Consider the following 26390-nt stretch of genomic DNA (forward strand, 5'->3'; position numbering starts at 1 on the left):
CTTCCCAAAACAATCCTATAAACTGAGAGGGAGTCACCAAATGCTCTGTCCTTGTTCCGCTGGCATTTGGGGATGATCCATCCCTAACATTCCCCAGCCCCAGCCTGGAAGATCAAGGCACCACAATCCCATTGGCCATGGACGTGTTTGGGTTACACCCTTCAAGTACTTGATTTATCAGAGAATTTCCTGGGTAAATAAATCTATACATTTTAAAGTTATCGATATAAATACATCTATTTTAAAGTTATAAAGTTATCTATAAATAACTTCTGAGGACATTCCAGTTATCCATCTATAAAACAGCCGTCCTGGACAGGAAAACCAGGATCGTGCCCCATCCCACGGGGATAAATAATTCCATTAAAAACCACTGCAAGATGCTGCAGGAATGTGGGCTGGAATAGCTGCTCTACATCATCCCCTCCATGGCTGTTGAGCCTGAAAAAGCTCTCGTGCTTCCTGACCAAGAAATTACTTCCCATTGCCTGATTTTATTCAGGAAAAAAACTTCCTTCATCCGGCAAACAGGCTCATCATCATCATCAAAATCATCATTATTATTATTAACAATAGCAGCGAGCAGAGGCTAAACTTTGTCTGAACACCCCCCCCTAAATCGGGAACTGCTCATGTGCCATTGTCCAAAATACTCCTTTTTCACCCAAAACTTCCCTGCCTGGAGCCAGACAATGGATTTGATTTGTTTGGCTTGAACTTGAAGGTCCTTCCTTCCTTCCTTTTGCCATTCCTGGCTTTGGCACCTGCTGAGGGCTAATTAGGACAATGCTAATTTGGCCATCTCCTGATTGCAGCGAGAGGGAAAAAACAGGAAATGTTCTCGTTTTGCTGCTGGCAAAGGACTGAAATAGAAATCCGTATCCATTCCCGGGAATGCAGGGGAGAGGAGCAGTTTCCCACTCCCATCCGTGGGGATGTTATGCCCTCTGCAGGGATCTGGGCTCCACACAGCCCTGCCCTTTGCTCCAGGGTTTTCCCTGGGGTGTTGGGATGGATAAATCCTGGTGTTGCTGAAGTTGGTGGACTCAGGAGTATTTACAGCTCCTTAAAATCAGGACCAACTCCTCGGAGCTGGGAATCAATCCCATCCGGAGCAAGGGCTGCTCCTGGGATGGCAAAGAGGGAGAATTTGGGAAGCCAGAGAGGTGTTTTTGTAGGATTTCTTCCTTCAGGGGGGAATGTGAGCAAGTGTGGGTGAAAAGCATCCAAAGGGAGGCTCCTCCAGGCAGGATTTTATCCGGAGTTCTCTGCGGAGCAGCTCGGGAAGGACATCAGCACTGGGAAATGCACAGCTGAGATTGTTCATGTCTGAGCTCCGTTTGGCTCCTGTTTTCCAGGGATTTAAAAGGAAAAATATCAAACCTAAGGGGGTTTGGATGGGATTGGACATTCCTATAAATAGCAGCTCTCGTGTGTTAATCGATGACGAATTTTGATTTTGGAACATTCAGTGTAGGTGAGGTGCCTCCTGCAAATCACGTTTTTGTCCAAATTCCAGTTCCAGTTTGCCACCCAAACTGTTTACAAACGTCAGCTCTGATTTCTGACTAATTGATGAGGGGCTGGGGCTGAAAATGCAAATAAAAACGGGAGATGGAGCCCCCAAACCTCCTGCCGTGCTGGCAGCACTTCCCAGTCGTGTCCAACCCCCGTCTCCAGCAGATTTTCCAGGAGAGCAGCTCAACTCCAGAGTTAAAACCATTTTACGTTAAAAACCTGAGTATAAACCATTTTTTGTGGGATTTTTGGAGGTACTGAGAGACCTGCCCAGTTCACAGTTGCTGCCCTTAACATGAGCCCTTCTTTTTAATTTTCTGCCAACACCCTTCTCCAACAAAATTTGCTGTCTCAAGTGCTAAAATTAATCTCTTTCCATGTCTTTCTACATAAATTTACCAATGTTTACTCATGTCCACGTTGAAGTTGCACATTTTTATTTTGCTGTCCACTCTAAGTTCTGTCTTGTGTCTCCACCCCCTTCTTCCTTATCCTCATCCTCACCTTGTTAATTTTTGAACCTCTCCGAAGGCTCTGAGTAAAGGAATCCCTCACCCAAATGAATCTTTATCGTTTTAAAAAGAGATGGGCACCACCAAAATGTGGTTCAGAGAGTTAAAAAAGTGATTAAATCTCCTGGAGGTTCTCAGCTCCTTCCCTGGAGGCAGCTTCTGGTGACCAACCTCCTTTGTCTGAACTCTCTCAGCTAAATTTGGGGGAAAAAATGGGAAATAACTGGGCCTGGACTGCCCTAAATTGTGAAGAAAGGAAACCCCTCCTGCTTTCCAGCCAGGCAAAAGAAATCTAAAATAAAACTTCTTTTAATTGAGAAAGAGCAGATTAATTCAGCCAAAATGTGGTAGCCAAACAGGATTTTTCTGATTCCCCAGGAAATGCTTTCACCGCTCATTTTACTGCTTCTTAGTGGCATCTTCCCCTCCTTGCATGAACTTCTGGGGTTCAAGTTGCCTTTTTGACTCTTTTTTTGGGGCAGGGCTGTCCCCTCAGGCTGTGGGTGCCTTGCCCAGCTGCTCTTTAACCCTTGGCAGCATGAGCTCAGCATGGAAACATCACTTTGGCCATGGGAAGGGGACAAAATCATCCAAAAATCCACCTGGCACAGGGCAGAGGAGCCCAGTTAGCCCCTGTGGCTTCCAGAGGTTTCCTGCTGGAAATCCCCAGCTGCGTCCAAGGGTATCCCCATATTATTTCCCATTACTTGCCACAGTGCAGAGTTGGTACCTGGGAAGGAGTGACACACACCAGGATTTTGGCCACGGCATCAAGGCTGTCTCTCCAACATACCCCCTTCACCAGCAGGCTGGAAATGGGAAAATTTTGGGAAGGATATATCCAGGACAGCTGTTCCAGACTGATAGTCCGTATTTTATGATGTCTGCTCCACAATAAAAGGGTTTTTTCCATCATTTTTCCTCCCTCTGTCCTCTGAGGAGGGGAGGGATGGAACAGCCTGGTGGGCACCTGGATCCAGCCAAGGTCAGCTGCCTATGGCAGCAGCAGGAAAAGATGATGGAGGAGTTTGGGATAAGGGGAGTGGGGGTGAAAGGAAGAGCTTTGAGCTGGGCTAGAAGATGTCACCCTGCCCTGGGATAGCTCACTCAAGGAGCCAAGCTGGATTGACACTGACTGAAGGTACAGAGGGGGAACGCTGGCTGAGGAGCTGGGAAGAAAATGTGGGAAAAGCTGAGTGTCCAACAGAGATGTTCTATCCTCTTCAGCATCTTCTCAGTGAGGGGTGGTTGGAGTAAATCCATAAAAATCAGGTGCTGGAGCCCTGGGAAAGAGTGGAGATGTAATTCCAAAGGATCCATGTTGTGCTGGGGCTGTCCCACCGTGGATTACTTTGGAGCTCTGTGATTTCAGCAGATCCATGGATCTTGTCCAGAGAGGACTCCCCATCCCTGGAAGTGTCCCAGGCCATACTGGACAGGGCTTGGAGCACCCCAGGACAGTGGAAGGGTCCCTGCCCATGGCAGGGGGTGGATCTGGATGGGCTTTAAGGTCCCTTCCCACCCAAACCATTCCAGGATTCTGGGTGGACACATGGGTACCACCAAAAGGTGAGGAAAGCAAGAATCGTGGATTGGGATCCTGGAAAACTCCGGCCCTGGAAAAGCAAGGACACCAGGCTGAGTTTGCAGCTTGTTGGAGCATCCCAAAATCCTCCCCCATCTTCCCCCCAGCACTGACTCCACAAACAATTGGCTCCACAAACAGTTGGGACTGGCTCCACAGAGAGTTGGGGTTTTGAGGACAGAGGAGAATAAGGATCATAAACCAGAGAGGTGGCTCTGTGTGACTCCACCAGGACACTCCCAAAGATTCCTTGGAGTCGTGGACATCTGAAGGGCCACTATAAGGCTGGAAATAATTGAAGAGAGCAAACAGGGGATGTGGAGAGAGGGGGAATAACGGGGAGTAATTGGATGAAATTGAGGAAAATAAAACACGAGCTCGGTATCAGGAGGGTTTTTTTTATCCAAGAGTTGGATTTGTTCAAGTGTGAAATAGACTCCCAAGGGAAGGAGAGCATTACTGCAGTCATTTAAATGTGCGGAGGACAAAGCCCTGGCTGATGTATTCCCTGGAACAGTTGTCTTGCCTTGGCACAGCGATGCCCAGATACCATCAAATCCCCTTTCTCCATCTCAGATGTCAGAGCTGCTGGTGGAGCTCTTTTATCCCCCTCAGTTTTCACCAGGGTGAAAAATAAAAGACCATTTTTTAAATCGTTTTTTTCTCCCGAGTGGAAAAACACCGACTCCCTCCCAGCAGCAGAAGGCCAAACGGGAATGTTGACGCCGAGGTCTTGTGTGGCTGGAAACAAAACTCAGCCTTTTGTGTGTGACAGATTGAACGTGAAACTTGGAGGGAAGGAAAATTTGTTTGTAAGCGCATGTGACAAACTCGTTTTCACAAATCCTGTGCGGTTCCTGAGCTGAGCTTGTTTTCCTGGTGGATGGGGAAAGGGTGGGAAGAGAAATGAGCTGTTCTCTCCAGGATGGATCAGAGCTGGCTCCTGTCCTCCTCTTCTCCTTGGCAAAGCGCAGATGCTCGGGGTGGTGTTGTTTTTATTTCTATTTATTCCCCAAGTCACCACCTGAACACTGCTGACACCTCATCTCTGCCCCAGAATTCCAGCCTGGATCTGGGAGAGTGTGGCTGGAATGGCTCTGCCAGGGCCATGTCAGGGGGTGCTGGGGTGTGGTAATGTCCCAGTTGGCTCAGTCCATTCCAACCTGGAGCCAGGCTGGGAGAGCTGGGGGTGCTCACCTGGAGAGGAGAAGGCTCCAGGGAGAGCTTCCAGCACATTCCAGGGCCCAAAGGGGCTCCAGGAGAGCTGCAGAGGGACTGGGGACAAGGCCTGCAGGGACAGGACACAGGGAATGGCTTCCCACTGCCACAGGGCACGGCTGGATGGGATCTTGGGAACTGGGAATTCCTGCCTGGGCTGGAATTGCCAGAGCAGCTGTGGCTGCCCCTGGATCCCTGGAATGTCCAAGGCCAGGCTGGACACTGGGGCTGGGAGCAGCCTGGGACAGTGGGAGGTGTCCCTGCCATGGCAGGGGGTGGAAATGAGAATCTTAAGGTCCTGAATTGACTTCTCCAAATACAGCATCCCGTTTGTCTCCTGAAATTCCCAGTCAGGAATTCAGATGAGTCGCCGTGCCAAAAATAGGAACCAGAGAAATTCTTCCCAATTGGAACACGCTGCAATCCCTGACTCAGTTTCCCACTTAAGATTTAGCTGGAATCTCCATCAGGAGATGCTTGGAAAGAAGATCCTGGAGCCTTCATTCCCCTTCATTGCTTCAGCCCTGGGCCAGCTGGGGAGGGGAGGTGGTGGCTCCCAGCCAGGTGTTCCTGGGCTTGTCCCACCTTGCAGTGACCCCACCATGGGCAGAGGCTGCTGAGCTCCGCTGAGATCCCAGAGGAGAATGATCCTCTGGAATCATGGAATCAACCAGTGCAGGGTGACCTCCTCCAGCTGGGTGCCAAACTGAATTTCCAGGGTTGGAGAATGTAGGAAAATGGCCTTTTTTCCCTTAAAAGATGTCCCAAAGACCATCAGGAGCTGTGTGTTCAAGGGAATTTCCTGCCCTGTCCACCCACGTTGCTGTCCCCTCCATGTGAGCTCTGTGTGAAATTCCCCTCTGGATCCTTTCCTCGCTGCTTAATCCCCATTTGTGTGATGTGGAACTGAAGGGACAACACAGAATGGAATTAAAAGTGTCACCAGAAGCACAGTTTGCTCCTGTCTGAGGTGGTTGTTGGTGCTTTCCCTGCAGGACCATCGTGCAGTCGGATGAGAAGCTGGTGATCAGCGCGTCCTGGGCCAAGGACGACGACATCAGCAGGCTCCTGAAATCCCTGCCCAACTGGAGCAACATGGCTCAGCCCAAGCAGCTGAGGCCCAAGAGGGAGGAGGAGGAGGATTTTATAAGGTAAAATATGGTGGGGAGTCATGAAAGGGTTTCAGGGAGAGCAGCAGCAAAAGGTGGGAACAAATTTACATTGTGTTTGTAGCTGTCGTGTCCCCAGGTGTGAGGAGAATTATGGAATCATTTGGGAAGTGGCAAAGACTTTGGAGATCATCGAGTCCAGCCATTCCCAGCCCTGCCAAGGCCACCAGTGACCATGTCCCCAGGTGTCACATCCACATGGCACTGAAGTCCTTCCAGGGCTGGGGACTCCAAACCTCCCTGGGCAGCCTTCTGGGTTTTTTGTTTGGATACTTTTTCCCAGGATCCAACCTGAGCTTCTCCTGGTGCAATTTCTGATCACTCTGTTGTTCAAACAAAGCCATTGGGAGAGTTGTCTTTGTGATCCAAGTTAGGGAAGTGCCAGGGATTGGGGAAGGAGAGGATTGTTCTGAATCCGGGCAAATCCTTGTCCTGCTGGTCGGTGCTGCTCTGATCACCCACATGATGATGGGAGCAGCATTTTCTCACCTAATGGAGCTGCCAGCTGGTTGTACTGGGCAGGAATTCCCAAAATTAGTGCTGTCAAAGGAATCTTTCATTTGAGCCGTGACCTGGTAGAACTTTCCCTCCGTCTCAACTCCAGGAACTAACTCAGGAGAGGAAATGAAAAATTCCGCTTTTCTCATCAGGAGTTCTTTTGGAGACAGCTCTCAGTGCCCAAACCAGGTCGTTCCTACCTTTCATGGCAGTGAAAGCCATGCAAGGAGACAGATTCCTTTTCCCTGCATGCTGGGAATGGCTCAGCTCCTGTGAGATTCCAAAGCCTGCACATTCCCATCCCTATTCATCACTCCCTTGATTGGCACTTTGGCTGTAAAACTGGAGGAGGAGGAGGAGAAGCTGTTGAAAATAACAAGTCTAATTTGCCCAGATTGTCATTTTCCTCCCTCCCTGCCTGGAAGCCCCGTGACAGGGAGGATGCAGCCTGGAGAGGATGGGATCTGTGGGGTCACAGAAGGGTTTGCAGCTTGGGCAGGGATTTAGAACATCCCCAGTGGAGCTGCAGAGCCCTTGAGGTCTCTGTGCAGTCCCCGAGTTGAATTTCATGGATTCAGTCCTCACCTGCCTTCACATTTATCCTTCATTTCCTCACCTGGGAAGCCCCTCCAGGCTCTTCTTGTGATTCCTGATCCATCACTGTGGGGTAGCAAAACTCCAGTGGGCTCTGCTGGCTGAGAGGAAATTCCTGGCCAGGCAAAAGTGAATGGCCGAGCTCAGCCTGATGCTGACAGAGCCAACATTTGAATCCTAAGATGCATTTTATTCCATTCATTCCGTTCTCCAGGCCATTAATTGAAGTATTTTGTGACACTGGATCAGAGGAGCTCCAATAGAAGGCCTTTAGGAAAACTTATTAAGTCATCCACACTGAATTTTCTGGGAAAAGCTCCTGTGCCATGGCTTTTTTCAGCCCAGGCTGAAGGACAAAGATCTTTTCTCAGTATCTGTTTGCACAGAGCATCATCTATTAAGCCCAGTTCCTCCCAGAGCCGTGTGAATGCTCCTGTAGCATTAATTTAAATCATCATAATTGGTCTGGGCCAAATTTAGCCATCGATGGCTTAGAAATGGGTGGTGGTTGAATAGATCCCTCCTGAAAGCTTCAAAATAAAATTAATTGCTTGTCCAATTTTTTTTTTGTCATCCTCTTCCCATTTAAGCAGCCTTTTTCCAGCCTTTTCTCCTAATACAAAGGAACATGATTTCTTCACTGCTGCTGCTGCTGCTGCTTTCTCTTGGCACTGCTGATGAGTTGGGAATAATTCTGCCTGGACGCTGCAGTGGAGCCAAAGGGAAGCAGGTCCTGTGGATTCCTGGGTTAGCCGGGAATGGGAGAGCTTGGGAAAGCTCATTTCATTATCATTTAACCTCTAAGATATTTAAAATTTCAATATTTGATGTTCATAGGCCCTAATTCTTGGCCAGCAGGGCAGGACTTCACATCCCTTTCTGGAAAAGAAGGTTGAAGCCTGCTGAAATTTGGGAAAATGTTCTTTTTGGACATGGAACTACTCAGCAGCATGCATTTATGAATATTGGTAAATTAAACAAATCTGAAAGTTTCACCACCGGTTTTTGTCCTGTGGCAGCAAAAGAGATCCACGCACAGCTTTTCTTCCTTCCCCAACTTCCAGGGATCCAGGGGCAGCCACAGCTTCTCTGCCACCTTTCCCTGCCTTGGGATGGGGGTGATGTTCCCTTGTTCCCCCTCTCTGGGCAACCAAGGTTTTCCTCAAAAGCTGAATCTCAGGTTGTTCCAGCTGCTGTCCCAGACATCTGCCAGCCTTTATTTTTTTTTTTTTTTTTTTGTAGTGTTGAGCTTGAAGCTTCCCATTATTTTTTATTCTCTTTTGCTGTCTCTGTGTTTTTCCCGCCACAGGTCCTTTCCTGAGTCCTTCCCCTTCCTTTCCCTCTGAGCTCCCCCATTCTCAGCTTTTCTGCCTCTCTTCCCTTGTTTCTTTCTCACTCAAGTACAAAAGATCTCCTTCTCCAATCCCTCAGGCTCTATTTATTATATCCACAATACTTTTAAAAGGTGAAAGGACAGGTTTGTACGACTGGCAGCAAACTGGGGCCCTTTTTTCCCTTTGGGAACTCTTTTTATTCCCCGTCCTGGGACTATGAATCTGAGTTTTCCATAGGTGTGAATCATTTCCATTTGATGACAGTCTGCTCCTTTATATGAAAGGGGCTTTTAGACATTTTCCCGCAGGAAAATGTGCCTCATCCCAAGCAAAAAATGAGTAAATCCTGTTGTTATCAGGAGTTTCACCTCAGAGGTGCAAAACCAAGTGAGTACCTGGATCTTCCCTCCATATTCCAGAAGTTTCCTTCTGTTTTTGCTTGTCTGGTGAAGGCAAAGGAGTTTTGGAGGATTTGGGCTCCATTTGGGGGTTATTTTTGAGGATCACATTAATTCTGAACCCGAATCCAGGAAGAATTTCCAGTTTCATTAATCCTACAAATTGCATTGTTAATCTCAGAAAATTCTTTTTAAGGAAGGCTATTTTGGGGGGTTTGCATTTAATTATTCCAATTGAGCAATTTAAAACCATTTCAAGATCAGGGGAAATTTTTTTGTTTGTTTGTTTTTTTTCCCCAAGTGCCAGTGAATTCCCACAAATCTGGGGATAAAATCTGGCAACAAAACCGCTCAGACTGACCAGAAGTGCTGCTGCTGGGGTGATTTTGCTGCACTCCTTGGAGCTCTTCTGCTCATCTGCGATTCCTCAGGGTGAACTCAGGAAAGAGCTGATGGCACAGCAACATGGAGATTTGCAGAGCTGGATGGAAGTGGAATTCAAATTCCCAACAAAAGTGTCCTGACTTCTTCCATTCTAATGATGCCCAAAAAGTCATGTGGAGTCTCCCTGTTTACCTGCAAAATGAGACTGTTTGCCATGGGAATACTCCTGGGAAACAACCAAACATTTTTCTTCATGGAGACAAGGATTGGGAAAGCTAGATCTGGACAGAAAACACGGAATGTGTTTAGAAATAACTTTTTTCTGCTTTTTTGGGTTAAACATGTTCCTCTTGGTCATTATTTCTCACCAGCTGAAATCATGGACTGATATTCCAAATTATTTATCTGTCATGATCAGCCATTGGGGTTTCACCAGGAATTTGTTTAAATGGAAGTGGGGAGCAAGAAGTCAATCATGGATTGGAAGAGCTGATTTCCAGGGAAGGATGGAAAAGTGTTACTTATGGAAATCCCAGAGAGAAATGGGAGGCACCTGCAAGGTGTGAATTCCCAGTGGGGTGGTAGCTGGTTGGGATGGAGTTGGGAACTGTGAGGAGTGAGGTGGAATTTCCAGGATTGTAAATGCAAGCAGAAGGATGGGAAAGACCTCCCTGGGTTTTTCTCTGGAATTCCCTCAGAAAACATCCCTGGGATGGTCCCACAAGGGCTGGGTTGACCTTCCCTGAGGTGTAACTGAGACTTTCTCCTGATTCCCACATTCCTGAGGGGGCTTTGCTTTCCATTTCAGGGCTGCTTTTGGCAAAGAATCCGAAGTTCTGATTGGGAATCTGGGAGACAAACTGATCCCTCAGCAGGAGATCCTGCGGGACGTCAGCGACCTCAAGGCCTTGGCCAACCTGCACGAGAGCCTGGAGTGGCTGGCAGGACGCACCAAGGCAGCTTTCTCCAGCCTCTCAGCATCCCAGAGTGAGTAATTCCCATGGGACTGGAACAGCACAAACACGGGAGTTTAGCAGGAATGAGCCCCTTCTGTTCCTGCTTTCCAAGCAGGTTTATGTCAGAGGGAAGCAGGAAGTGGAGCAGCTTCGTCTCTGTTCCTTGTGGGGGCTGTGGGGGCACCATGGAGGGCTCCAGGAGCATCATTTCCAACTTGGGAAAGTGTTTCAGCCCTGGAGCTTCCCAGAGGTGCCTGCTGGTGGCATTCCCAGGAGCAGGAAGCAGAGCCCGGCAGGTTTCACTCACTCCAAAGCCCCAAACCATTGCCAGGCTGCTGAATTTTTAAAAACAGACCTGTGTTAGAAATCCCAAGGGCAACTGGAATATTTAAAAGAAGATGTGGTTAGAAATTCCAGGAGCAATTGGACGGGATTTAATGAGGAACATCCTTCTGGGTGTGTCCCTGGGTGAAGTGAGGTGCCAGGAGGGCAGAGGCAGCAGAGCCTGGAGACCCCGGTGCTGCTCCTGCCTGCCAGGGGCTGCCTTGTGGGATCATTTCATCCCCCTGGGATTCAGCTTTCACTCCAGCCCTCAGGAACAGGGATTTTTGTCTGGCTGGAAAGGGCTGGGGATGTGATGAGCTGTTGCAGCAGCCCTCTCATTAGAGGGTAGAAATGATCCAAGACACAGACTTCTTGTTCATCACAGCATGAAAAGGGTCCTGGTTTATTCCTCTTCACATCTCAGCCATCCTGACTCCAACCATTCACTGACTCTGCCTGCAGCAATCTCCTGGAGGTTTCCCTTGCAGCCTCTGACTGAGGGTTATTGCCTGCTAAACTCTGACTGCAGGATTTAGTTTACAGACTGTGACTGCAGGCTCTTACCCAGCCAGACTGTGACTGCAGATTCTGACTGCAGACTGTCCTCTTCTTCTTCTTTCTTCTTCTTCTTTCTTCTTCTTCTTTCTGCGTCTTCATAATCTTCTTTCTTCTTTCTTCAACTTCTTTCTTCATCTTCTTCATCTTCTTTCTTCTTCTTTCTTCATCTTCTTCATCATCCTTCTTATTCTTCCCCTTCTTCCTCTTCCCTTCTTCCTCTTCTTCCTCTTCCTCTTATTCTTCCTCTTCTTCCACTTTTTCCTCTTCCTCCTCTTCTTTGTCTTCCTCTTCTTCTCCTCCCTCTTCCTCCCCTTCCTCAGTAAGTTCCCCAGCTGTTACTGCTCAGGGACAAGGTCACTTGTATTCCCTTCTCCTACAGTCAGTGTTGTTCCTCTCCTCACTGTGCTCAGCGGGGCCTGCACAGAGCCACATCCACAGAACGTGGCAGGGACTGACCTCAGCGCTGCTGCTTCCCAGATAAACCTTCCCGCTGCCATTAATTCATGAGGAATCACCCACAGCTCATCCCAGCACCAGAGGGTTTGGTCTCACCTGCCAAGATTCCCAAAAGCTGCTCCATGTCACCCTGGCAGATGGCCTTTGTCTTTGTCTGAGCTCTTGCTCCTGCCCGGGATGCCTGGAATTAAATCTTGTGTCTTTTACAAATACTGACCATCCCCTGCTGGCTCAGGGTGTGCAAGGAGGCAGCTGAAACCTGGAAAAAAGAAAAGCATGAATAAAAAATCCACACAGCTCGAGGGGATCCTGGGACCCAGGGGAATGTGGATTCCTGAGGATACAGGGAATTTCTGCAGTTTGGTTTAGAAATTTGGAGCAGAATCCTGGGGGAAAATACCCAGGACTAGGGGCAGCTGGGCACTCCTGGGAGCTGGGAATTGAAAATCAGCTCAGACTTGGGTGTTTTTTTCTGGGAATTCATGAGGGAAATTTTCTGGTGCTGAATAAAGTCACAGTGTTTTACGTTGTCTTGGTTTGGAACGACAGGCATTTTCCAGGGAGAGCTGGAGCTTCCATTGGAATGGAATGTAAATCCCCTCCGTCCAAATTATTATAATTTTGCAATTAAGGGGCTTTCACACAAAAATATGGGAATAAGAATAGGAAAACAGTTCTTTACTAAGAATATTAAAAATGCAAAGGTAATAGTACAAAAAACAAGCAAACAAACAAGCAAAAATCCCGTAAACCCTGACAGGGTCAGAACACGACCTGCCCCCTGCTGGTCAGGGTGCTGGGAGCAGCCCAGTCCAGTCCTCCTGCAGTGACAGACGTGGTTCTGTTGGAGGAATGATCCTGCAGGAGGGGGAAGTTTTCCTCTGAAGGTCCAGTGGTCCTGAGCTGGGTCTGGTTTTCCTCTGGGAATCCAGTGCAAACAGGCTGTGCTGCTGTTCCAAATCTCAGCTTTTATCCAGGTGGGAATGCTGGGCTCCTCCCCCTGGGTGGAGCCTCTCCCAATGGGATGCTGGAATTGTATCAGCCATGCAGTGAGCCTGGATGGCCCATGAACAGCAGATTCCCTGGAGGGAGGATGGGCCCTGGAAGGGATAAAGAAACACTTCTCATACTAGTTCTAACAGCTGGGCCATGAACAGAAGGCACCTGCCCCTCTCCCTGGAGTTAAAAGAAAAAACACCCCTTTAACTGGTTTCAACAGATTGGGGATAGAATTTGGTTTTGGTTCTATATTTGTATTTATTTATATGTATTTGGTTTTGTTTATATATTGCAGTGCTTTTGGTTATATATTACAGCCCAAGACGTATGTCCATTTAATCATTGTCCCTTGGCAGCAGAGCCTCTCTGGGTGACTGAAATCCTTCCTGTGGCTTCTAACTCTGCTCTAGAGCAGGACTTTAAACTCCTCACTCAGCTTCCCATGATCAGACCCTTTGGACCCAGAAGGATAATTAAGGTTATACAATCAGTTAACAATTAAAACCCAGATTACTCTAGGGAATTAACAAATACTCCAGCTTTAACATTCCTGAGACCCAGACTTTGACTTCCCAATACCTGGGTGACAGCACTTGCTCTGTTCTCGCTTTAGTGGAGACTAAACAAATAACAAAATTAAACAAAAACCCAGTGGGAAATGCTATCAAAGTTCAGTAGCCAAATATTTATTTAGTTACTAGGAGAGTTCTTGGGGCTGAGGATTTATGTTCTAACAGTCAGAGCTGTTAAAATAAAACATCATTTATAATTTCAGGTCTGGCTGAAACTCAGGTTTTTTAATAAATCAATATTTCCCTGATATTAAAGGGCACGAGCGTGACTTTCAGGCCTCAGAGTTCCACGCGGTGGTGAATAAACATAAAAACACAGAGTGTAATATTTCACTTGGCAGCATCTTCCTGACAATAAAAATTCATCTTTTTTTGTAAGAACTTCATCCTGAGATGTCTGTACACAAATGCCAGGAGTGTCTGGAACAAGGGGAAGAAGGGGCAGTGGTAGGAAATGACAGAGGCTGTCCTAACCTCATGTTTATAAATGAGATTTTCATCCTTTGATTGTTTCTCTTTTCTGCCCCAACAGCTTGAGATTCAGTCCTGGTCCCGCTCAGGGCATCACCCAAGTGTTCAGTGAGTGATCAGGACCTGAATTTTTGGTGCAATGCCGGAAATTCCCTAATCCCAGCAAGCCCATGACGTGGCCCTGGGGAAAGGCAGCAGTTTTTTCCAGCAAAGCTCTCTTGGATGTAAACAGGGAATTTACAGCTCTGAACATCCAGACAGCACAAGGTGGAGCTGGGCAGATCTGATTTTGGGAAACCTTAAAAAGAGGCAGGACCTGCTGGTGGTTTTGGGGTGAGGCTTCCCAGAGATAAAAATTCAGTAATCTTTGGCTGTGGATGTGCCACAATTATCCCTCATTTAAACCAGTGCTAATGGAGAGGTTTATCAGGCTGGGCAGTCTCTGCACTGTTCATTATTTGGTGTTTGCTGAGCTGATGGCTCTTCCATGGCTCTGCCCTTATCTGCTCCCCTTCAGAATTGGATTTTATATTTCCCGAACCAGTCAGATATGACAAAGTCATTTCCTTCTGCTCTTGTCTTTGGAGGGAATACAAACTCCTTTTTAACAATAACCATTTCAGGATTAAAGTTGCTGGGAGAAGGTGAATTTGCTGAGGAAGTCAAGTCAGTTTCAAAGAGGTTTTATGGGAAAATGGAAGTTGGGTTTCCTCTCCTCATCTTCTGTGCTTTGTCCGCTGCAGACAGAGCACAACCTCATCCTTTTCCTTTGAGGAGCTTCAGCCTTCTGAGGTTCCCTGAATACTTTAGAGAAGGAGCCAAGAAGGAGTTGAGACAATTTTTTTTAAAGATTTTTAACATTTCTGAGACCATCGCTTGCTGTGTGTAAGGGAGGAGGATGAAAGATGAGCTGTTGGCTTCTGGACTTGGAGCTGCCCTTTAAATTCAGCTGCTCTTGGCATCTCATGACTTCAGATTGTTGTGATCACCAGGGAATGACTGGCAGGCCTAAACTCTGGGTCTGGAATTCCTTGTCATGGAATCAGATGGTTTGAATGGGAAGGGACCCCAGAGCCCCTCCAGTTCCAATCCCATGGCAGGGACACCTCCCACTGTCCCAGGCTGCTCCCAGCCCCAGTGTCCAGCCTGGCCTTGGACATTCCAGGGATCCAGGGGCAGCCACAGCTGCTCTGCCAATTCCAGCCCAGCCAGGAGTTCCTTCCCAAGATCCCATCCAGCCCTGCCCTGTGGCAATGGGAAGCCATTCCTGTGGGATTTTTTATCTTCTTTTCTTCTGTTAGAGCCAGGATTAAATGCTCTGGAGACACAGTTCGTGTTTGGACTCAGATGTTTATTAATTCTTATCCATGTTACAGTCTCACAAGCTGTGAGTTCTGGCTAACAAAGTGAAAAATGGCTCTGTCTCTAACTCTTCCCAAGGTCTCTTAAGCACAAACTGTCCAATTATTAAGTGACACCTTAAATTGCTTTTTACTTTTAACCCAATAACCAACCACCCATGGCCCACAATGCTGACTGTTTCACCAAATTACAAAATACCACCCAAACCCGTGAAGAAGGTGAAAGAAGAACGCAGTCAACACCCTAAATCCTCAATCTTGCTTTATATATATATTACTAGATACTAAAACCTTTAAATCTAAGTTTCCAGGCCCTGTCCCCAGTCCCTCTGCAGCTCTCCTGTCCTGAGCTCCTCCATCTCAGATACATCAGGATTGTCTTTCTCTTCCAGGAGATTCATTAGAATTAGACTTTTTGCATTTGTTGTGTGTCCATGGCTGTCACAGCTGCTCTTCCCTCAGCCCCTTCGTGGGGAGAAATCCTCATTGGCTCAGTGTGTCATGTTCACCTTCTCTGTCTGGGTCATCCGTGATGAGTAACAACAGCGTTTTCATGCATTTCCAGTTCTAACTGGGAAAAGCCACCAGCCTGAGGAGGGACCTCCTGTCCTGTCATTGACTTCTCCACAAGGAGAAAAATCTCTCCGGGAACAGATCCTGAGGCCATTCAGCCTCTTCTCTGCTTTATCCCGTGTCCACAGCAGATATTTTCTCCTGTTCACCCCAAATTCCAGGGAGTGTGGGAGATGTTTTCACCTTTTCCTCTGTAGATGGGCAAAGCTCCCCCCACAGTCCCAGTTTGGATGAGCTACGACTTCATTCAAAAGCAGGGGAGGAAAAATGAGGTTTTCTACAGCTTTTTACCAAAATCCTGCGTTTCTCTGCCACTGCCTGGCTTCATTAACGATCACACCGAGCATTTACATCTCATTTTTCCAGCCCCGGATCTCAAAATGCTTTTCAAAGCTTCCCGAGGGCCATTAGAGCATCACGACCATCCTGGGCCACTTTGCCCCGGGAGGATCATCAGCCTCTCCTTTGCTTCCCTGAGCCTGGAGTGGGCTTTGATGGCTGAGAGGGATCATCCTGCCCCACTCCAGGCATGATGATTCTCAAATGGACAGCGCAGCCCCTTTCTGCCACGGGGAGCTGTCATTTAAAGTCACTCTAAGGCCCCTCCAGAGCGGTGCTGAGGGGTTTCAGCACAAATGGAAATCATGCCCGGCGTGGAGGGGAAATTGCTGCCTTTCATTTTGCAGCCAGGCCACCCAGCAGTGCAGGGCTTTGTGTTTAACCCCCTAATGAACTGAATTCAGCTCTAAAATGGGGCTCTATTCCTCTCAAGCTGCAGCTGATTTTTACTTTTTTTCCTTTATCCCCCGTCACTGAACTTGTAGCACATCTCGCTGTATTGATTGCTCATGAGGAATTGATTCTTTTTTTAGATATATTAATAGAGAACCTTATTTAAAAGCCAGATTGAAGATGATGGACACGGGCCTGCCCTGGGGGCAGGGGGAGGACTTGGTGAATGCTGTGGCTTTGTTACTGCAACAAAAGTAAATTTCTGTCTAAGCCAGAAAAAGCTGCACATTTCCACCAAATGCAAACCATCTGCCATTAAATTAATGAGGTAAATCTTGAGTGCTTTGATTATTTAGTGAATATCTGCTGCTTCAATCTGACTTAATCTAAGTGACAGCTTTTTATTTAAGTTTCACAAATAGCCTTATTTTCCAACATTTCTTCTTTCCCGCTGCCTGGAAGTGGTCGGGGCTCTTCTGGAAGAGCACAAATCCTGGCCAGCTGCCCTTCCCTGAACCTCCTTTCTGTGATCATCCCCAGGTCGCTGTGCCCCGTGGATGGACCTGCCCTGGGGGCAGTAATTAACCTGCCCCGGGACCTGCTGCTGGTGGACAAAGCCACTCACATCTTGCTTCTGAGGAGAAGGAAAAGCTCTTCCTGGGCATTTTATCTGCTTGGCCATGGCTCATGTCCGCAGATCTTTTTGTCCATCCCACAGCTCAGCCTGCTGCTGCTCTGGGATGCTCAGAGATTCCCGATGTTCCCCAGAGGCTGCTCCAAACCCCAGCACGTCCACGCTGAGCTTGGGGTGGTGTTTGATGAAGGAACGAGGTCCCTGCCTGCTCTCCTGCCTTTCCCAGGTGGGAGCACCCTTGGGCAAGGACAGGGAGCTCTGCCACCCTGACCCAGAGGGAAATGGGATCTGTCAACTCCAGTCAAAACCGGGATCTTGGGAATTGGGAATTCCTGGCTGGGCTGGAATTGGCAGAGCAGCTGTGGCTGCCCCTGGATCCCTGGAATGTCCAAGGCCAGGCTGGACACCGGGGATAGGAGCACCCTAGGACAGTGGGAGGTGTCCCTGCCATGGGGTTGGAACTGGATGGGCTTTGAGGTCCCTTCCCACCCAAACCATTCCAGGATTCTACAGCCAAGAGCTGAGCAGAGCAATTCAGGCAGAGAACAAGAGTCCAGTTGGGTCCCTCTTGGCTGAGTTGACTCTTGGAGGACTAAAACCATAGGAAATTGGGATGGCAAAGTGTTAGAACACTTTCAAGACCAGCAGGGAACTGCTGACTTCATGGAGATAAAACACATGGTTTGATACAACTGAGCATGAGGAGATTATTTTGGTTTAGTTTAGAATTCTGGCACAAAAATGTAATAGCTTAAAAACGGCTCTGCTTTGCTGGAGCTCGGGGATTGAAACCCCACAGTCACCAGTCACCTAAAAGCTCCTGTTTTCCCATCAAACTGATCTCCGGGCGCCTTCCAGAGCTTTTTTTCTTTCCCTCTGGAATGTCTGCAGCGAAGCTTTTCCTATGGCTTGCAGCCTTCTCCAGCCTCGGCGCTTTCCATCAAATATTTAATAGGATGAGGAAATCAGACGCGGTTTCCCTGCCCTGGCTGCTCATTTATGGGCTGTTGTGGGAGACGACACCGGGAATCTGTGCCGGGATCGATCCGTGGGGTCAGCACTTAACTCGCCATCATCATTACGCTAATTACTCTCATTCCGTCTTTCCTTCCTCCCACCCACCGGCCCTAAAGGCAGGGGATTGTCATGTAAATAAGTGACCTAATTAGCAAAGCTTTCAAAGCCTTTTACAGCCGGGATCCCGAGTGAGTAATGCCAGGAAATCTCGGGGTTTTTGTGGGAACGGCTCCAAGGAGCCTGATGGCCACTCCTGTTGGTTCATCCATTTTACGTCCTTTTTTCTCTTCTGGAGAAAATGATTCCCTGATGGCGGAGATGGAGAGCAGAACGTCCTCCCTGCTCCTCCTCGGGGTGACAGAGGCGACTCCTTGCCCTGCTCTGGAAGGGGCAAAATAATCGTCAAAATTAAAGGATGGGGACTCAAAATCACAGTCACCACTGGGTCGCTCCGATCTCAGCAGCACTCAAATTCCTCTGGGATTTGGGGGATATCACTCTCGAATAACCAGGAATCGTGGAGAAATCAGGCTGAGTCTGATCATCCTGGTGCTCGTCCCTTTTCCTTTCCCGTTCTTCACCCCGAATTGGACAGCTCTTCATCATTCCCATGGGTGTTCCCATTCCCACCTTCCTCTGTGTGCCCTTGGACAAAACTCGTTCATTCTTTGTCTTCCAGACCTCTGGGCTGCTCCTCTTGATTTGCAAACCAATGTGTTCAAACCAAACGGGCCTCGGAAAAAAAAAAAAACAAACCGCTTTTATCTATAATTGTCAAAAGAAAAGATTGCTAAGGATCTGTTTCACTGCATTTATTTTCATTAGACTTTTACTCCTGGGCATCAGGACACTGATTAACTTCAGGAATTTTATTGCTTTCTCTTCCACTGAGTCCAACAGACTGGGAGATTTAAGGTTCTTTTGCAAATCTCTCAGGGCCAAAGAAATCCTGCAGGGAGGTTTTGAGGGCGTTTTTTGGGAAGGTGCAGCTCAGTATCCTGGAGGACACTGAGGAGAAGGGGAGTGAGGTTTTGGGTTGCTGTAGATTGATGGAAGTGTCTCCACTGACTTGTGATTTTAAGGAAAATTTGGTGAAGCACATTGGGAAACACCAAACATGCAAAAACCAAACCAAAATCAAACTACAACATGAAAAAAAACAAACCAAAAACAAACTAACAAAAAACCGCCCACCTTCCCAGAACTCAGAAGAAGCTGAAAGGACTTTTTAAAATCAAGTCATTCTGAGATAGTAGAATTCAGCCCAGGAAAATAATAATCCTGAGAAGGGCAAGTTCTGCGAAAGCTACATCATAAATGATTGAAAACAGAGGAATTTTCCCAGTTGAGGAGCACAGGAACAGCAAATCCCGGACTTTTTAGGGAATCATTCCATAGTGAAATCAACTCTGTTCCTAATCCTTTGCTAGAATCATGCCTTAATTCTCCCTGCACATTTTTGCTTCCTTCAGTGGGAAAAAAAAAAAAAAAAAAAAAAAAAAAAAAAAAAAAAAAAAAAAAACCACCAGTTTTTTAGTGAAAAACACGTGATCTTTGGAGGATTTTTTTAATGAACCAAATGGTTTTAGGTGGTTTTCAAGCCTTTTCCAGACTGAAAAGTGCTTAAAGGAAAGTGTGGATCAACCAAACCTTCCAGGGGGTGTAGGGTGGAGCTCAAGCCTCCCCACGCACTTTCTATGTTGCCCTTTATTTTTATTTAACCGATTCCTTTCCCCACCAAATAATTTTTTTTTTCCCCAAGGCTGCATCCTTTCAGAAAAACAGAAAACAAACCACTTTTTGGAGGAGTTATTGCCTTTTAAAAAGTGCTAATTTCCTGGGGAAATTTATGCCCGGCAGCGGAGGCAGGCGGAGGAGCTCCGCAGGCAGCGCTAACGAGACAATTCATTAAGTGCCGAGTGTACACAGGCCGTAAAAAACATTAATTCCCCAAATGAAAAACTAATAGAGTGTTTAGGCTGCTCTTTATCACCGGTGACAGTCTGGGCTCTGCTCATCATTACTGTTTGCCCAGCTGATGGGGGCTGCAGCTCTTCCTGACCACCTAAAAGGTCGGGATGGGTTTGGTTGTATTTTTTCCCCACCTTCGTCCCCTTCTCCTGCACTTGGATTTTAAGGACACAAAGGCCGTCGGAGGAAGTTCTCACTGCCAGCCCTTCACTTTTGTCTTCTTCTTTTCCTTTTCCTTCTCCTTCTTTTATGCTTTTTTTTTTTTTTTTTTTTTTTTTATTAATCTCCTTGCAGTTCTTTTTTTCCCCCCGTGCTGCTGTCAGAACCTCGAGGAGATCTGCAAGGGGGAATCCCTTCCTTAAGTTTCCTCCAACCCAGCCCTAATTTTTTCTTTTTCTCCGAGAAAACAGGACTCATTAGTGGGAATTTTCTCGGAGATTTCCTAATGAGCAGCTCTCCCCGAGCTCGTTTCCTCTTCACTTCTGTTCGTCCTTCGAGCATAACTTTGTCTCTTTGGAACTGATCCCAGTAAAAGGTGAATTCCCAGTGAAATGCTGGGGATTTAGACAATTTGGACAGTTCACATCCCAAATCCAGGTGTGAGGTGCCAGTTGGACTGATGGCCCTTAAAGTTCCCCTCCAAAATTCTTGGTTCTGTTCCATGATCTTGGAAATCTTGGGAGAAATCATTCCTTTGATTGTTTTATTTCCCTGGGTTTAAACCCTACAAAAGAGAAGCATTTCAGCAATATCTGGGCGAATATGTGAAGTATTTGTTGATATCTAAGAGGCCCAAATGTTCACACCTCAGAGAAGCACAGGGAAGGTGTCAACCCCAAAATCCAGCTTTGCTTCCTGAATTCCCATCACTCTGAAATGAATCCCGTGAACTGTGGGAGAATCAAACCCCAGCTCCAGCTTTTATGGCTCGTTCCAGTCCTGGAATTCCCAAATGGACCAATTCAGGCGAAGGCAGTGACTGATCTGTACCTTGGAGTCACCTTGTGGTGGGGTGTGGACACCTTGGTGACGTTCCCGTCCCCTCACAAAGGTTTCCTCACCAGCAGCACCTTTCCCTTGCTCAGCTGAATCCCACACAGAGGTGGCTTTTAAATAATGAAATATTTAAAAATTACTAAATTTTTTCATGCTTTTGGGGTGTAAAAGTCAGAGGTTTCCTGGCAGAAATCCCGCTGAAATGAGTCCTTGATGTTGGGCCTGATGTTCACACCCTACTCCTTTAAAAAATAATCACACCTCTAATTCTGCCTGCCTTCACCCAAAGCTTTTTCCTTTGAACACCAGATATTCTCCTTTTTGGAGGCGTTTTAGCAGCGATTTTGTGTCCTTGTGGCATCATCTCGTTGTGCTGCTAAAAGCTGTGGGAGAACTGAGTCAGCTGGAATGGCAGTGATGGATAAAACCCCGTTATCCAGGTTTTACCTGCCGGGAGCTCAAGCACTGAGAGAGAAAGTGCTGCCTGAGATCCCCAGGAAATCTCCAGCAGAGAGAAGAGTTAACTGTGGCTCTTTAAAGGCTTAATCCAGCACCTACCCCATGACCAATTCCCCTTTCCCTGTGTTTTTTGGAGTTCCTCCTCTGGAGAGGAAGACATTTAAATGTAAGGAGTTGCGAACTGGTCCCTAAATTCAGCAGGAGTTTCTTGCTGCATCTCTCTCCCAAAGAGGAGGGATTTTCCCCCCAGCAGAGCAGTAAAATGCCTCAGTAAACATTTCCTTTCCCCCATAAAGCAAATCAGGGAATGCTGTGCAAATCCTGAGCATTTCGGAGGTTCCTTCCTCAGCTTCAGGGCGCAGAGTTTGTCTCCTCGGATTGATTTTGCTCCTCGTGCTTTTAAACCACTCAGCTCTGTCAGTGGTCACTCTGCTCGCACCTGAGTGGCTCCAGCGGTTTGGTTTCACACCCAAAAATGTGGAAAAAAAAATGTGTCTGGCAATCTGCATCCATGGATTTAGGAGGTACAACCTGTCAGGAGGGCACTGTGGAACTGCAGGGTGACTGAAGTCGTGGGTGACAAGGTCTGGGATGAGTTTATTTTTTTTTTCTCAGCTCTGCTGGGATGAAACATTTATTTTCCTCAGAGAGAGAGAGAGGACTCGGCTGTGCTTTCAGCCAGGGAGGAGAAATCCCCCCCAAAAAGTGGGACTTCTATCCAGCAGCATGGAAAATTCACCTCAGGCAAATGAGTCTGGGAAGGCTCCAGGATGATAAAGGCCAGTGGAGCAGGACATTGGCCGGGAGTTGGAAGTGGGTTAAGAAGGAGGAGAAGGACAACAAGAATTGGATGGTTGGTCTGTTTTTCCAGCAGTTTTTTTTTTCCTGCCCTTTTTCCAGCATTTCAGCAGTGAGAGATTTTCAGATCCCTTTTTTCAGAGTGTGGTGGGTCCACAGCCCCAGGAACGCTCAGCCTTTGCCCAAGGAACTGCCCAACTCCACAGCCAGATCCAAATGGCTTTCTTCTTCCTTTTTTTTTTTTCTCAAAGCCCTTTAATAATTCAGGCTCTGATTATTTTCTGCTGCTCCAGCTCATTTGTTGGCTTCGTGCTGCCAAGGATGATGGAGTAAAACTATCTGGAGTGAGACTTGAAGGAATAGGATTTTCTCTTCTGGATGTCCAGAGAAGAAAGGAAAATTGATGGGCTCTGAAAGGCTTCCTTTGAGCTCCAAAAGCAAAAAAAACACACAGGAGAAATTCAGATTCATCCCCCCCAAAACCCCACCTGAGGCTCCTCCCTGAACACCCAGAAGGATTTCAGTGCTCTAAACCAGGAGCAGACTGTGCCCATCTCCCTCCTCCCCTTATCTCCACTGACAAACACAATTACAGCTTCACTTAAAGTGCTGCAGATGAGTTGTGGAGAGGAGAAAAGTGGTGTGTGAGCATCTCCCTGCAGCAGGAAGGAGCTGACTCCTGCTTTTTCGAGTGATGGCTCCATCCATCTCCAGCGCTTTCAGGGTGGCATCTCCAGAGGGAACTGGCTCTGCTGAAGAGAGATGATTCCTGCATCCCCAGGAGGATAAAAACTTCTCAAAATCCAGGATTTGGGGCTAAAAAAAAAAAATAAAAAAATGTAGGTTTTCCATGTGGTAAAGGTGGGTTTTCTGCTTTGTCCTGTCACCAGAAAATTGTCCCTAGACCTGACCCCGAGTCCTGCCAGCCTCCAGTGTCACTTGGAGGACAAACAGCTCCCCCCAAGCGCCTCCTGAGAGGGCTGGGATTATCTGGAATTAGAGGTCGTGTAAATAAGCCCCTCACCCCCTCGCTGAGAATTTAATTTCCTTTGTGGGGCAGAGCTCAGTGAACAGGGAGAGCCTGGAAGGAGTCTCAGGGAAGGGAAGTCCTTGTCATTCCCACCCAGGCTGGATTGTCACACTCATTTCCTTTATTCCTCTTTCACTCTCCAGGCCAGTTCATTATTTCCAGCAATATTTGCCAGGATGGGAATTTCTCTATGTTCCTTAGCTCAAAAAAATTAATTCATTGATTTTGCTGTGATCTCAGGAGTTGCTGGGAGAGGTTAATTCATGGAGTTAATTCCTGGAAAGGTTTGGGTGGGAAGGGATCTCAAGGATCACCTCATTCCAACCCTTGCCATGGGCAGGGACACCTCTCATTATCCCAGGTTGCTCCAGCCTGGCTTTGGACACTTCCAGGGATCCAGGGGCAGCCTCAGCTTCTCTGGGCATCAAAGATCATCTCCTTCCATGTTCTGTGATCTCCACGCTGAATTGTACAGCTCCCTCTTGTTTGTTCAGCTCTGCTTTAACTTGTTTTGCACAAAAACAAGCAAACAAAAAAACACAAACAAAATCCCCAAAAACCCAACAAATAAACAAAAACTGAAACAAAACAAGCAAAACAAAAACAAAAAAGACCCAACAAAAACACAAAATCAGGGTTTTTATCTCCTCACTTTGCTCTTTTATTATCTTTTCAGGCTGGATCTGAAGGTGTGTTTAATTTTAGGCCGATTATTTTTAGTGTTTAATCCCAAATTCCTCTCCCAGGGCTGGGGCTGTACAAAAGTCACATTTCCTTAAATCAGCACCACTCAAAATGGGAGTCGATTGTCAGCAGATCCTTGGGAATGCACAGATCCTTCCTGTGCAGGGTTGTGTTGGAGCTGGGAAGGGTCTGGAGCAGCTGAGGGAGCTGGAAAAGGGGCTCAGCCTGGAGAAAGTAATTCCGTAATTCAACAGAGAGATGGAGAACTCCATGAGGGAAAGAATAATGCTGCCATGTAAAGAAGTAAATACAAAACATCAGTGAATTAGGTTAGGCTGGAAATTCAGTCCCAAACTTCGCCTTCCCTGTTGCAGAAGTGTTTTGAAGGAGTCAGCAAGGGTAGGAATCTTTTATATGGCACAGGAATCTCTGCTGGAGCCCATGGGACACAGGGATTGTGGGGATGGGATTTGGAGATCCGGGAGATCTCTTCACAATCCCATTATTTCATTCAAGTCTTCCAGGGCAGCTGATTTCACTCTGCTGATCACCAGAGGCAGCTCAGCTCCGAAGTGCTGCTTGAGGCCTTGAGCTCAGGTATTTGGGATGCACTTCTTCAGATTAGGGTGGAGTGTGGGATAACAGAGCGTTCCCCTTGTTATGGGTGCAGGGAGGAGGTTCAGGGCTCAGGCCCTGGGGTGAAACACAAGGGATGAAGTTACGGGGTTGGAGCTGCTCTGGTGGCTGGGATAAAATCCCAGGAGCTTTTCCAAGGTCTCAGTGGGAAGGGGTTGATCCAGGAGCAGCTCAGGGATGTTGCCTGTTTTCATTTATTTTTCCTGCCACAAGGGGTGAAGTTACAGACTTAGACCTGCACTTGTATTTGGGATAAAATCCCAGGAGCTTTTCCAAGTAGGTCTCAGTGGGAAAGAAATGTTTTATGAGCAGCTCAGGGGTGTTCCATGTGGAATTCATTTATTTTTCCTGCCACAAGGGATGAAGTTATGGGGCTACACCTGCACTCATGGTTGGGATAGAATCCCAGGAGCTTTTCCAAGGAGGTCTCAGTGGGAGGGAAATGATCCAGGAGCTGCTCAGGGGTGTTGCTTGGGGTTTAATTGCTTTTTCCTGCCCAAGAGCTAGGGTTAAGGAACAAAACCAAAGGAAGGCTCCTCTGAGGGGATGGGGACTCACCTGAGGTTCATGGGGACATTGTGGTGACCGAAAAGGACACTCTCACCTGTGGGTGCTGTGCCTTGGCTCCCAGGCAGCTCCTCCCTCCCAGCAGAGCAACATAAATGCTCCTGGACTCTGCAGCCACAGGAATTCTCACCCCAGAGCAATCTCTTCCCAAGAAAATGTGTCCTGGTGGTTGATAAAACCCCTGGGATCCACGTGGGAGTTTAATCCACCGCAGGAGCACTTCGCTCCTTGATCCACTCCTGAGTTAGAACACCCAGAGCTGGGAGCACACAGGAGGCTCTGGATGGGAGGGACAGTGTCCCAAATTCAACTCTTCTCTCTCGTGCAGCCATGTCCCCAGGCCAGGACAGCCATGCCAGCCTGGAACACCTTCCTGCATCCGAGCAGATCCTGCAGAGCCTGAGTGAGCTGGCCAGGTCCTTCCAGGAGATGGCTGATCGCTGCCTGCTGGTGCTGCACTTGGAAGTCAGGTAAAGACCTGGAATTTGGGGATGGAGCGGGAGGGTCTTGGGGGGCTGCAGGTGAAGATCATGTCCAGAGGAGACAAACTTGTCCATGACAGCAGCAAAGGTTAGTCCAGAAATGCCAGATCGCCAAATCATGGGATGGAGGCAGGATACCCAAAGTGGAATTCCCTAGGGAGGTTTGTATCTTAACTAAAAGAGAATTTAGGAAGAAATTCCTTAATATGGGCGTGGTGAGGTCCTGCCAGGGGTTTCCCAGAGAAGCTGGGGCTGCCCCTGGATCCCTGGAAGTGTCCAAAGCCAGGTTGGACAGTGGAAGGTGTCCCTGCCCATGGCTGGGGTGGCACTGGATGATCCTGCAGGTGCCTCAAACCCAACCCATTCTGTGATTCCATGATTATGCTTCAGAGACCAGGAAAAAACAACACAAGGGTGTTTTCATGGTCTAACAGATGTGTCCACAGGTTGTTTTTCTGGGATTACAAATAGGAGTTTCACCTACTTTTTCAAACAGTAACAGGAACTGGGGAACCAGCTGGATTTTTTTTCAAGGGCTGGATAATTTCATCAAGTCTCTGCCTTCACATGCAAAGATCAAAGGCAGCAAATCCCTTTCTCCAGGCTGCCAGCTGCCCACTCCAGCGCTGGGAGGACGTTTTTCCCTGGAGAACTGTTTAGGCCAGGTGTATTTTCATTGCTTCCCTTTGCTCTGAGGCATCAAATAGAAGGGGAATGTCAGAGATTTGATGGATCCTCAGCTTGTTCTCTGCTGACACATCCCAAGCCACGTCGTGTCCCCGTGTGCTCTGCTGGAGTCAGCGTGGAGCTTTAAAAAAAAAAATCCACATTAATTCTTGTCATCAGTCCTTCATCCTGCCATCCATCACCTGCTGGGCTAGGAAGGATTTGAGGAAAAGGTGGT

At 47.6% G+C, this 26390-nt stretch overlaps 1 protein-coding gene across 2 annotated transcripts in view; it reads left to right on the forward strand.

Moving 5' to 3' along the window:
- The window catches only part of EXOC4 (exocyst complex component 4), a 303602-nt gene that overhangs the window by 248646 nt on the left and 28566 nt on the right, over positions 1-26390 (forward strand). Inside the window, exons 13-15 of one of the 2 annotated variants that reach the window (XM_066318880.1) lie at positions 5829-5984; positions 10019-10197; positions 25333-25474. In XM_066318880.1, coding sequence (XP_066174977.1) covers positions 5829-5984; positions 10019-10197; positions 25333-25474 — 477 coding nt within the window. Of the gene's footprint in view, positions 1-5828; positions 5985-10018; positions 10198-22380; positions 22912-25332; positions 25475-26390 lie in introns of those variants that run through there. The other variant, XM_066318881.1, reaches the window with a different exon arrangement.

The sequence above is a fragment of the Sylvia atricapilla genome, chromosome 5 (assembly GCF_009819655.1).
Source record: "Sylvia atricapilla isolate bSylAtr1 chromosome 5, bSylAtr1.pri, whole genome shotgun sequence".
Classification (NCBI taxonomy): Eukaryota; Metazoa; Chordata; class Aves; order Passeriformes; family Sylviidae; genus Sylvia; species Sylvia atricapilla.